This window comes from Coccinella septempunctata, chromosome 8 (genome assembly GCF_907165205.1).
Source record: "Coccinella septempunctata chromosome 8, icCocSept1.1, whole genome shotgun sequence".
In the NCBI taxonomy this organism is placed as follows: Eukaryota; Metazoa; Arthropoda; class Insecta; order Coleoptera; family Coccinellidae; genus Coccinella; species Coccinella septempunctata.
This window is the reverse complement of record NC_058196.1, coordinates 23,804,083-23,817,934: the sequence shown is the minus strand read 5'-3', so window position 1 is coordinate 23,817,934 and position 13,852 is coordinate 23,804,083. Positions and strand designations below refer to the sequence as shown.

At 34.9% G+C, this 13,852-nt stretch overlaps 2 protein-coding genes across 3 annotated transcripts in view; one reads left to right on the top strand and one right to left on the bottom strand.

Annotated features, from left to right (window-relative positions):
- LOC123319331 overlaps positions 1-13,852 on the bottom strand; it is a 47,801-nt gene that overhangs the window by 25,447 nt on the left and 8,502 nt on the right. The window lies entirely within an intron of this gene.
- On the top strand, positions 3,946-5,518 carry LOC123319330 (isocitrate dehydrogenase [NAD] subunit gamma, mitochondrial-like). Of its 2 annotated transcripts, XM_044906242.1 has the most exons (3): positions 3,946-4,061; positions 4,121-4,804; positions 5,153-5,518. In XM_044906242.1, the coding sequence occupies exons 2-3, from the start codon at positions 4,144-4,146 to the stop codon at positions 5,464-5,466; spliced, it is 975 nt and encodes a 324-aa protein (XP_044762177.1). In that variant the 5' UTR covers positions 3,946-4,061; positions 4,121-4,143; the 3' UTR covers positions 5,467-5,518. The 2 variants fall into 2 exon arrangements, with proteins under 2 accessions (XP_044762177.1, XP_044762176.1); XM_044906241.1 differs by having other exon boundaries at positions 3,950-4,804.

The following is a 13,852-nucleotide window of genomic DNA, read 5'->3' as shown; positions in this document are numbered from 1 at the left end:
GAAATTGTTTTCTTTCAATGCTTTTCTTGATAAACAAACTTATGATCTAGTCTCTCACCCCCTGTTCAACTCTTCCATTGGTTAGGGAGACATGAGACAATTTTCGGTTCCTAAAAAACGAATTGCTGTACTCAAAATGTATCTCACCATCACTCTACTACACTGCGCAAAAAAATTAACGCACATTAAATGTAAAATCAAATTTATTCTACAACTGAAGGTGTTCTCAATGATAATTATTTTTATCAGAATTATGCATGCAAATGTTATTCACTTTCAACGGTTTTCTTCAATACAGATGTTTTTTCCCAGCAGAAATAAAAAAAGATGATATTATCAGATTTTGAATATATTGGCTCCATTCTAAAATCAGTTGTTCTCGATCAATTCTAGTGATCAATAGTTTTTCTTTCGTTTGATTTTCTACACTCGATCGCTATGCTACGCGAAACACGCAATTTGACCCAAGAGGAATGTGCCCAAGCGGTAGTTTTGCGAGAAGAAGGGTGGACATACACAAGAATTGCAGAAAGGTTTGGAGTTTCCCATACAAGTGTGTCCAGAATGTTGCAGCGATTCAGGGAGACAGGTATGAATGTCCGAAGACAAGGACAGGGTAGACCACGGGTAACAACTGCCATTCAAGAACGTTACTTCTTGAGAGTTTCTTCTTCGTTGAGACAACGGTTTGCAACCGCTCACCTCCTTCAAATTCAGCTTGAGCAAACTCATGAGGTGCGAATTAGCACTCAGACAATAAGAAATCGCCTCAGAGAATATGATTTAAGGCCTCGTGTCGCGGCAAGAGGCCCAGCTCTTACCCCAGCCCATCGAAGGGCGCGTTTGGATTTTGCATATCCATTGGGAAGAGGCCGATTGGGAAAGAGTTCTCTTCACAGATGAGTCTAGATTCTGCCTCTACCATTGTGATCGACGTTCCCTTGTATACAGACGTCCACATGAAAGATATGCTCAGTGCAATTTCCTGAATACTACTGGTTTCGGGGGAGGATCGATTATGGTATGGGGAGGAATATCTTTGACTGCTCGCACAGAACTAGTGGACGTTGATAATGAAGCTATGAATGCTGATAAGTATATAAGGAACATTCTTGAAGAGCATGTAGTGCCATTTGCCCCATACATTGGTGAAAATTTCATTTTTATGGACGATAATGCCAGACCCCATCGGGCGCGCATCGTTCAGGAGTACCTTGAAGAGGTTGAAGTCTCTCGAATGGAATGGCCAGCAAGAAGTCCAGATCTCAATCCGATTGAGCAGCTTTGGGACAACCTCAATAGAAGGCTGATAAGTTCAGAAAATCATCCAGCTACTCTTAATGACTTAGAAATCCAACTCGGAGAAATCTGGGAAGGATTAGATCAGAACATTTTAAGATCACTCATTTTTAGTATGAACCGTCGTTGCCGAGCTGTAATTAACGCAAGGGGTGGAAATACCAAGTGTTAAATCACTTATCAGCATTTCAGTATTTTGAAAATTGTTCATTTCTGTTCTTTCACATAAGATTCGTTGAAATCCTGAATTTTTCTTCTTGTCATCTTGTTTCGTTCAAAACCTTTCCGAGAGAACATACAAAATAAGTTATAAAGTCAATGTAGAGTTAACTTTCATTAAAATCGAGATTTTCAGTATGTGCGTTAATTTTTCTGCGCAGTGTATTATCTATCGTTACCTATTTGGGCACTATATCTTCACGCAAAAAATGAGTTGCTACCATTAACAGATACAACTTGAGTGGCTTCAGAGTGAAAAGGGGTTCAACTCTCCCGGACTCCCCATACATATCTTCAATCAAAATTGATTTTTCAGTTTACATTCTTAAGGAGTTGACGACAAACATTCTTAACTATTAAAAAGCGAAAACATCGTGACAAAAAACGCGACACCATTTTCACTTCGAGTTTAGAACCTCGCCGAGCACCTTGAACGCATAAATTCGAATACGCGAAAGCTGAATTGATTAAGTGAATTAATTTTCGCTGAAATTTTCCGCATTTTTTTAATCTTGTTAAACAAGCCCTGTTCCACCTGATTTTAGAAAGTTGCTCTTCAGTTCCCCAAAGAGGGTGGAATACTTTCAGATTTTTTTTCAATTTATGTAAGAAATGTTGAACACAGGGGTTGGTACGCTTGGGAGAATCATCAGGTTTATTTTTGGGGAAAATCAAATTTTGAGAGAGGGAATTTTTTTCTTGTGTTCTATAATTGGAAATTCTTTCCTGAAATTGAGGTTCAGACTTGAATGAAAGTAAAACGAAGATTTCATCTACAAGGTGAGTACGAAATGTCAAGCAATATTCTCTCAAGTTCTCAAATGGCCATAGCCCCTCCCAAATGGAACTGCCCTTGTCTGATATACCCAATATTTGAACGGATATGATTTCATTAAAGAAGGACTACTCATTTTCTTTCATTCCTAGAAATATTGGTCGACATTTCTGATCTACCTCACACATGAAACTTCCGAATTGTTTCCGGTTCTATTCCCTACTTATTTGTGGCTTTCTTTTTTTTTATATAACTTGCAGACATATCCATTGATGATTAAAGGAATTTCTTACACATGGCATATTGCTTGCATGCCTTCTCACTTACTGTTCTTCGAAACCTAATTAGAAATGTAGGGGTTTATGAGAAACATAAGTCATTAACGGAACTTGACAAAGTGCTTTATTTATAAAACATGAATAGTATTAATGTACGGAGCAGTGTGATCTTAGTAGACATCTTTGTATCTCGGTACATCTGGAAGCGTATAAATTATCTCAAAGTGAGCCAAAAATAACAATCTGAGCTGAACAGTTGTCGCTTATAATACACCTGCGTAGATAACGACAAGCTCGTAGAGGCGATGGACCATGGTGATATTTTTGACATCAGTGCTGCTTCTCATTATTCAAACTGTTCTTTTTTCAATCAAAACAGCCGTAGATGTTCATAGTTAGCAGCAATTTCTGATTATGGGGGTAGGGAATTATACTCTTGCTTTTCATTCGTAATATTACATGCTTGAAACATGTGTACTTCATTACTCTAGCTTGTGACAAAAAACTGAGGAAAAAGTCCTCGTATTGTCGATAACCTTTTATTGTTGATACCTCTAGTTTATTTCTTTCATGTTTTGTCACCTCAATGAGCTATTAGACTTAGAATGATGAAGTACCAGTCCACAAAAACACCAAGATCTTCAACCAATATTTTTGGTCGACCTCAACAAGAAATGACAGTTTTCGTACTAATTTCTCAAAGAACATTCGAGAATTGTTGGAGGCAAGTGTTTTTCGTTGGCAGACACTTTTCGTCCGTAAACACTTTTCGTCCGCACTGCTATGATGCAGTGAGGTACGAGAGCATCGATTGAGTCATCTTAATGAACGCACCCCTGTAATTAAAACATTTGTTGCTATCAAATTAAGAAAACTGTCTATTGTCTCACCTGTTGGAGCAATTAGCTCAAATAAAAGAGACACTTTTTCGTCATTGGTATATGAATAACTAATTCAGTTTTCCAAAAGAAATGCAAAACTCTTTCATCGTCCTAACAAGTAGAATTAAATTATTGACAAGTTTAAACGCTGTAATGTGAATATGAAAGAAGAGAATCAATCAAAGGTTCTTACTAACACATTGAACTACTTTGACCTAATAGAAGTTCCTCTAACTAATTGGAAGAGGCAACTGTTCCTCCTCCAGAGCAAGAAACTGCAATATCCTAAGACATCACATTCAAGACTATCTTACAGAACACCAGAAGTATCAAACATACAGTGGTTGCACACAAAATATGCAGAACTGTCTATTCACAGGACAAACATCTACCAATTACTCTGGTCTAAGAATGGAGTATCAAGAATAAGAATAAGCACAAAATCAGAGTCCTTATGATTGTGACACCTCCAAGAAACACTGACAACCATTCTGTCATGTTGAAAGCACTGAACCAACGTTCCGTCATCAAGCAACATGCACGTTACATGTCCAAATTCCTGAACGTAATATCGGAAGTCCAACACTACAAAACTCCCGTACCCCAAAAGTACGATTTCTTCCCTCTGCCTCTATATGGAGGTAAATACATGGTCACTCTTCTTGTAGGCGGTGGAGTCGGCAAGGAACTCATGCAATTCGTGCGAGAAGTCATCGAAGTTGGTCGCACGCCCATAAAGTTCGAGGAGATCTTCGCTCCAAAAAGCGCACATAATGCTGAAAGAGATCTCCATCACATAAAGACTTCGATACGTAGAAACAGGGTGGCATTGAAAGGTTGCATTGAGACCAAGGATAAAGCAACTGAGAAAAGTCAGTTCAACTTGAATATAAAATCCGAGCTGGATCTCTACATTTCCATAGTGCATTGCAGGCCATACTTGGGTGTGAGATGCTTGAATCCAAATATTGATATCATCCTAGCTCGGCAGAACACAGAAGGGGAGTACCTAATGTTGGAACACGAAACGGTGAAAGGCAACGTTGAATCGATGAAAGTGATCACTAAACAGAAGACTGAACAGTTTGCTAAATGGGCTCTACATTACGCTAGGGCTCACCATAGAAACAAAGTGACAATAGTGCATAAAAGGGATGTATATGCATTGGCTGATGGAATGTTCGTTGACACTATAAAAGAGCAGGCCAGAGACTTTAAAGATTTGCGTTTCTATACCATGAGCTTGACCAATTTTCTTGAACAGCTCATCAAACGCCCTCAAACACTGGACTTCGTGATGATACCTAATTTGTATGGCTGTGTGGCTACGAACATTGTATGTGGATTGTTAGGTAAAGATTCGAGAATCTTAATGAAATGTGGACTTTTTGCTAGTCTTAGAAAGCTGTATTTTCACCTTCACCTTCACGAATCCTTCCTAATGACTTAAGTTCAGGACATCTTCAACAACAACTCTTGAGGTTGATTGTAACTATCATTGAAAAATTTAAAGAATCAACGAAATATTCTCATCTGAGAAGCTATTTTATGCTACTCTGCATCTATAGAAGTATTAGAAAAATAAGGTTCAGTGCCTGAGTGAATGGTAAAATATTTTAATTTTCTCGAGAATCTTTATGAAAGCACTGTTTCAGGCAACAGTTCACCAAATTCGTTCAGTACGATGAAAAATGTTTTAGGGGGCCCAGGTCTCTTATCCAAGAAGAGCTACAGCGATTACTACGCTGTATTCGAGCCAGCAGTTGGATCTTTGGCAACACAGCTGGAGGGAAAGGACTTAGCAAATCCAGTTGCGACCCTGAATGCTCTTAGAGATATGCTGGCTTATCTGAAAATGGAGAAAGATGCAACCGCCATCGATTGCGCTATCAGAAGAACACTCAGCGTCGACAAAATCCATACGCCAGACATTGGCGGAAATGGGAAAACTTCCGAGTTTATGGAAAGAGTGAAATTTCACATTAGGAACTTTTTCTGCTCGCAACCTAGATAGAATTATTGATATTTATATTTTTGATGTAATAATAAACGGTAAATCAGAATTCTTTGAGCGTAGGAAATTTCAGAGATGTCGAAACATCCGAACGCAACTGCAGACCGGTTTCGGGATCATGGTCCCTCGTCAGTACAGTGTAGCGCTGAATATTCAGAGCAGAACATGGTATCGTTCGAAAAATATAAAAAATAAAAAGGCCTTCTGACATCACGCCAGTATTCCTTTCATTTCCATATTCGCCTCACTGAATTTTCTGGGGAATTTGACGACACTATCAAGAATTTCCATTGCTTGAAGTAATATGCCGAAATTCACCAGACTAATCAGTGCAAATTGATCGATTTACCATCTGTAACTGAATTTCTGGGAGGTGCGTAATTTCAAGACGAAATCGGCAATTTTGGCCTTGTGCTCGAATTGGATTTTGCACCCTACGATGAAAGATGTTTCGCAAATGATGTTCAGCGTGTGGTGAGAATATGCAAATTCGCAATTTTTTCTACGCAGGTAAATCGGGATGGAAAATAAGATGGGGGATGTGTAGAACGCGGCAACTGTCAATTTATTCTTGATGGGAGCAGGTTGGGGCACGATTTGAATTATAGATAAAAGGATGGTGAAATATTACTTTTTTTATTCCGTATCAAGAAAGACGATATCTCAGGTTATCTCATCGGCAGTCATTCCATTCTTTGGGAAAAAGACCACATCGAGGAATAGTAAATGATGACTATGGTTTCGGCCTTATTATACCCATGGAGCAACATCAAAGTACGTTAGGTACTTTCCAGGTGTAAGTTTTTTGTTGAGTTCAAATAAGACAGCAACCATTGATAGCAGCTACCATCCCCGGATGCGATGATCATGTGTATACTGCTTGTGATGGTGGTTGTAATTATTTATCTCAATCAATTTCGATTATTATTTTTTGCCTCACCATCACTGGATCCTTTTCAAACCTACGATAACTTGATGTGACTGCAGCCTCACAAAAATCAAATGACTAAAGCAAGGTTCGATTTGACTAAGTTATGCACCTAATTCCATACAAGCCATCGGCTTCTACATTGAGGGTTCAAAGGGGTCGATTTACTGGTTCAGAAAAGCAAGTGACCTGCAGTTCAGAAATAATTACTTGATGAAAACTCTCCACTCGAAGTGAAGGTAGCTCTTCCGGAAAGTTTAAAGGCCCTTTCATATTTTTCTATTCGCTTCGTAGAGAATCTGAGTCGAGTAGTTTGCTCTTCAACTTACTGCTGCAAATAAAATTGTTGAGATGTTGGAGGAGAAACATTGAATCGTCGAAAAGTTTTTTCATGTTCCTCAACAGTCTTGTTATTCAGTACAGAGTATCCTTCTTTATATGTAAGGGTCTCGAAATCAGAGACGTTGCAAAGTGAATATTTAAGGTTATATTCAGACACAGTTGATGCAGTGAAAACTGTAATAAACAAAACATTATTCTAATTTACATACATATTTACAATAAATCAACAAACCTGATTCAACACAATTGTCGATAGCCTTAATCTTATAATATTATACTATATATTGGATCACAATTATCGCAGCCGTTATTAAACTTCGCCTTTCCTCTTTTGTCCCCTTGACAGTTCATACATCAACGGAAGCAGAAGTTTGGCGCGAGATTCAAACTTACATCCCCCCTTTTTGGCAAATAAGTCATTCACCCGGTATATGGGACTAATTTACTAGCATGAAATAGGCTATCGCTCTTTCTAGATCTACTAGCAATACCATATATTACATCTGAAATTTTTGCTTTGATTCTGAATGGTCCTACTCTGATAGTATCCAGTTTATCTCTGCTCAGTTTGTTTTTGTTCTGAACATACACTAAATCTCCTACTTTATATTCTATTTTTTTCGTATTTTCATCGTAAATTTTTTTGTTTTGTAAATGTATTTTCTTAGAATTTTCAAATGCTATTTCCTTATTAATTTCCCAATTCTCTTTATTGTTTAATTCTAATGTCTCAGGTAAAATAGAACTTTCTTTTCCGGTTAACAAGTAATTCGGAGTATAACCGGTAGAACTATGAATTGTGTTATTATAATCTTTTATACACTCCTCGGCTACTACTGGCCATGATTTATTTTTATTTTCAAATATCTTGCATCTCATTCTATTAATTAATGTTTGGTTTGTTCTTTCATTTAGACCATTAGAAAATGCACAGTCGCTTGCTGTAAATATCAAATTTATTTCTTGACCATTAACATAATTTTTAAACTGTGTCGAATTTATGCCAGAGTATTGGTCTGTTAGTATTGTTTTAATTTTCCCATGTTGTTCTACTTTTTTAATTAAATTTATAAAATCCTTAGCAACTTGTGTTTTTGATGTGCTTATGAAAGCGAATCTCGTAAAATGGTCCACTATTAAATGCATATATCTTTTAGTGCTTTTTCCTTTTAAACCTCCTATAGTATCCAATGAGACAATTTCAAAAGGTTCCTTTGCCGGGCCTAATTGAGATAAAGGTGCTTTGAAACAGCCAATTCTGGTTTTATTTTTCTTACAAACTTCACAAGAACGACATGTCAACTTGATATGTTTATACATGTTTTTAAAATAAAACTTATGACATATAACCAGAATTAATTGTTTGGTTCCAATATGTCCTTGATTTTTATGAACCTTTTGTACCAAAGATATTCCAAAGTCTTCTGTTAACCATATTTTTTCTCTGTTATTTAGCGTTTTATATATGATATCATTTTTAATATTGCACTTGTTATCTACTTGTAGATTTCTTTGGTTATTTTTTATATCTTCTAATTGTAAAAAATTTGCTATTTTTATTATTGAATTTTCATCACATTCTCTTCTTGGTTCTAGTACAGGATTCCTAGATAAGCAATCTGCTTCTAGATTCTCTGCTCCTGGATTATATACTATGTCAAATTCAAATTGTGATATATAATTAAGTAAGTGAATTAGTTCTGGATCTTTACTTTTCTTAACATTAAAATTTTCTAAGGGTTTGTGGTCTGTGAATATAACAAATTTTTTTCCTATTAAATAATATTGCCAATATAAGATGGCTTCTTTGATAGCTAGACATTCAATATATATTGCTTTTTTTGTTTTTTGTGAGTTATTTAATTTTCTTGAGAAGAAAAATACTGGTTTTAATTCCTCATTTTCTTGAGGTTGTTTCAACACTGCCCCAACTCCATCTATACTCGCATCCGTTAAAATATAGATTGGGGCTTCAGGATCAAATATAGCCAGAGCTGGACCAGTGCACAAATAATCTCTTACTTTTTGAAAACTACTCTGGCATTTTTCAGACCAGTTGAACTCTATGTTTTTCCTTAATAAATTATATAAAGGTTCTAGTAATATAGCATGGTTCGGTATATATTCCACATAAAAATTTATTTTCCCCAAAAATTGTCTGATATGTTTTCTGGTTTGTGGTACCGGAAACTCTTTTATGGCAATGAGGTTATCATTCATTGGTTTTATGTAGTTACCACTTATCTCATGACCTAGGTAAATCACTTTGTTACTGGCAAATACACATTTTGCTAAATTTAATTTAAAACCTTGGTCTTGAAGTGCTTGTAGAGTTAATTCAACATGTTTCAAATGATCCTCATAGTTCTCTGAATGAATTAAAATATCATCTATATAGTTTACAGCAAATTCACTAAGATTATTCTTTCTTAAAATACTAGATAATGTCCTTTGAAAAATTGCCGGTGAGGTTTTCAGACCAAATGGTAAGCATTTCCATTGCCAGTGGCCTTGATGGGTTACAAAAGCCAATTTGTACCTGTCCTTTTCTCGTATAGGTATCGACCAAAACGCCGAATTTACATCTAGTTTTGTGAAATATTTACAATTTCTAGCACGTACTTTTAAATCGTCAATCCTAGGGAATGGTTGACTTTCAGGAACAAGTATTTTGTTTAAATCTGAAAAGTCTATGCACAAACGAGATTTTTTTCCATCTTCTTTTTTATAGACCATTGTCACTGGAGCTGCATAAGGACTGCACGACTCTTCTATCAAACCAGCTTCTAATAATTCTTTTGTTTGCTTTTCAATTTCAATTTTATCTTGAAATGAGCATCTGTATGGTTTTCTAGATATGTATTTATTCTCCTTTAATTTTATAGTTGCTTCATACCCTTTTATTATTCCAATATCAAATTTTGTTTTTGCAAATACCTCATCAAAATTTTGCAAAATTATTTGTATATTGTTGGGTTCTTTTTTATAATTTATATTTTCTTGTTTATCTTTCTTTATTTCACCTTTTTGTGTAATTTTTAAATTTTCATTTTGACATAGTCTAAATTTCTTTATTACATCCAGACCTAATAATAAATCTTCCTTAAAAGTCCCGCTTTTTATGATGAAAAACGAAAAATTAGTTTCTATATTACAAATTTTTACTTTGAGTGTAACAGCGCCTTCAGCTTTAGCTATTCCTGCTACTCCTTCTATATTTTCCTTCCCACTTATCATATTTTTAAGCATATTAATTTTATTTAAAAATTTATAATTTACTAGTGAAATGTTAGACCCTGAGTCATACAGGCCCACCGCTGGTTCATCATTCACCAATACATTTAATCTAATAAGTGGGGGAACTATTCGTTTTTTGCCTCCTCTGAGTTTGCTACAGCATTTTCAAAATCTACATTATTTACTACTTTAATATTATTATTTTTTTTGTAACTTGATTTTTGTTCTTTTAATCTGCACATATTTTCAGGATGGAATCTGTTAGGAAATCCCAACTTTTCACAATTTGAACATTGTTTATGTGAAGGTACTGTTTTGTTGTTTTCTTTTTTCCTATCATTCAAGTGACCAAATTGTTTTAATTTTGACATTAAGTCCTCTATTGTTCCTATTGTTTTTCTGTCTATTCTATTTTGTATATGATTTGGTAAACTGATAACAATTAAGTTTATTTGAGAATTTAGGGAGATTTCATCGTCCACTTCCATCAATAGATTTCTTTTCTTAAGTGCAAAATCTAATAAAGATCCATTTAAATACTTAAAATTATATGCGTATGCTATATCTGTCCACGACTGTACTGAGAAGGTTTCTATGAAAGAATTATTCCATAATTCCCAATTGTTTAAACTATTTTGTTTCATACAAACATTAAACCAGTTTACAGCAGAATCTGTCAAAAATAACCTCAAAGTTTCTGCATATTTATCTTGTGTGATTCCCACTCTAATACATTCCTGAACGAATAATCTAATCCAAGTACTCGCTTTGAAATTTTGTCCATTAAAATTTTCTATGATCATATCTTTCGCTAAAGATCTTGTAGATTTTCCTTGGATACCTGTTTTAGTTGGATTTTCTAACGGTGAGACCTCTTCTAAATATTCGTCGTTGAATGCGACATTTCCTTCTTCGTCCATGTAAATACCTTGTAATTCAGCATCCAGAGTGATCATCACATTTCGAAATTTATTTCTAATTTTCAAACTTTTTACAACATTTTTGACCACATTAGTATCAAAAAGTTGCTTATGGTGCAAGCTGCTCTGTTTATCGTTTGGAAATCGAAAAATTTCTGGTTGATCCATCAGCTGTATAGTTTTTACCTTAACTATAGTGCTCTTGGCATCAGGACCCGCCTCAGATGCAAAATGGAATTTAGCTTTGCTCTCCATTGTGTTGAATTGTAAGGGTCTCGAAATCAGAGACGTTGCAAAGTGAATATTTAAGGTTATATTCAGACACAGTTGATGCAGTGAAAACTGTAATAAACAAAACATTATTCTAATTTACATACATATTTACAATAAATCAACAAACCTGATTCAACACAATTGTCGATAGCCTTAATCTTATAATATTATACTATATATTGGATCACAATTATCGCAGCCGTTATTAAACTTCGCCTTTCCTCTTTTGTCCCCTTGACAGTTCATACATCAACGGAAGCAGAAGTTTGGCGCGAGATTCAAACTTACATATATTCAATCCCAACGTGAAAAAAATAACTCAACCTCGGAAATTTTATTATGAAGATCCAGCTTTGACTGTTCATCCGCAATTTTGTTTCGTGACGTTCGTTTGAAAATGAATATGAATATGAGGATGATTTTTTTATCTAACAGGTCTTTGAAGCTATGTTGAATTGCAGAAATGTATAGCAGGAATGCCAAAACATGATCGGATATGCCAAGCTCTTTAATTGCTTCAAACGATTTTTAATAATTAGGCAAAAGAGAACTTTGTTTTTCGCTTGGAAGTATACTGTATGTCATACGTCAGGCTTGGATGCATTTGGATTCGGAATAACAAAATATTCAATCAAACTGCTCGTCTATTAGATGGAGATGCTAGCATTATTGGTGAAGAAGATAGCATTTCCGGTAGTTAATACGCACAAAAATCAAAACAAAGTTGAAACAACAGGTCGCAAAAATAAGAATAAAATTAACCTAGTAAACACGAAAATTTGAACGATACAATCTTAGGGAATTCGTTTGAAGTCAAAGTAAGGTTGATGGGAATCGGCAAAAAAGAAGGACTATATCATGCCGACGTTTCGGTTTATTTAAAACCTCACTCAGGGCTCTGGAAGAGAGAAACATATTAAATGAGGAGCTAATGTTGATGCGTCTTGGGTTAAATAATAAAAACAAAATACAATATTAAACAACAAGAGAAAGCAACACATCTCAGCTGACAACAAAAAGACAGCATATCTGTGTGACGTCTGAGGGTGAGAAAACAATTTAAAATCGAAAAATACTTAAAAAAGAAAATATTAAGCAGTATAAATCATACAACAATTCTGAATAATTACTTGCAATATCAACCTGGTTTGATCTTATAACTAATATGTCTAAAAATGGTAGTTTGTTATCAACCTCCACCTCAACAGTAAAATGTAGTCGTGGATGAAAGCCTGTAACATAACATCTCCTCCGTCTGATGGAATGGATGTAAAAATGTCGTCAACATATCTACTAAATAAAGGAACTCTGAAAGGTACCCTATTGAGAGCAAACTTCTGCAATTTGGCCATAACAAAGGCCAAACGATTACCCATCCCCAAACCAAATACCTGTCTGAAGTATTCACCATAGTAAACGAAGAAACTGTTATCTACACCATATCTGAACAACTCGAAGAACTCAGTAGATGGAACTGTATTTTCGCTCATTTTCTGAATTACTTGAGTTTTTGGAATTTTGCTTAAAGTTGACATGGCGCCAGGTTAATATTCATTGAAAAAACAATATTAAATTTAGAGGGAAAAATGACTAACCAAAATGATCAGGAACAACCAACAAACCGTCAAGAACAACCAAATTTATTGAATGTAATTCCTTATGTTAATGGCCTTTCAGAAAAAATAAGAAGAATCGGTTCGAAGTTCAACATACGAACTGTTTTTAAAACGAAAAATGATTTTAGATCTATATTAACAAAAACTAAACCTTTGAACGAAAAACAAAAATCAAAAAATTGTATTTACAACAAACCCTGTATTTGTGGTAAAACTTATACAGGTGAAACTTCCAGACCTCTAGAAATAAGAAAACGCGAACATAAAAATAATATTGAAAATAGAGTTCGGTAGGAATAGATCATATTTGGATCAATTTACTAAAGAAGGAACTGTCATCCAGTAATTTCAAAATTAAATGAATCAACGTTTCTATGCAGTCTCTGTTTCTATGTATTGACAATTAATGTCAAACAAAAGCCACAATTCAGAAGATTTTCGAAAATAGATTTTTCGTCTGATGAAGGAGTCTGATATAGACTCCGAAACGTTACCATTTAGAATTATAATTTCAACGTTATTTATTTTCAGTTCATTGTCAGACAACAATTTTTTCTAGTTAATTTGCTCCTGACAAATTAGTGCAAGAATTTACGCAGGAGCAAATCGTTGATTTCATTTTAAATTGATTTTGTTTCAGAGATTGGGAGTGAAAACCCTAAAAAGTTCATTAAGAAGGACATATTAACTGCACAAACAGCTGTTAATGGTACAACTTTAACTAGAGTAAGGTTGTTGATAACCCATTAGAAGAGCATTCTTACTGGTAATAATAATACTAGGTTAGATTACCAGGAATCAATACCAACAACATCAGCACCAAATAGAATTGAGAGATGGACAGAGACTTCATTATCTGAACAAAATCGATCGAATCAGCGAGCACATCCAGCTGAGAACTCTATTAATGAGGAAATACTGCATTTGAACCAACTTTAAATCGTTCATATCACCAAATATTGTGATAATACATTAATGGTACTCAGTTTCAAAATGAATTTGATTTCGTTTGTCGGTGAACTTTACTTCTATCGACCTTCAAAACCTTATGTACTCCATCTTACCACCCA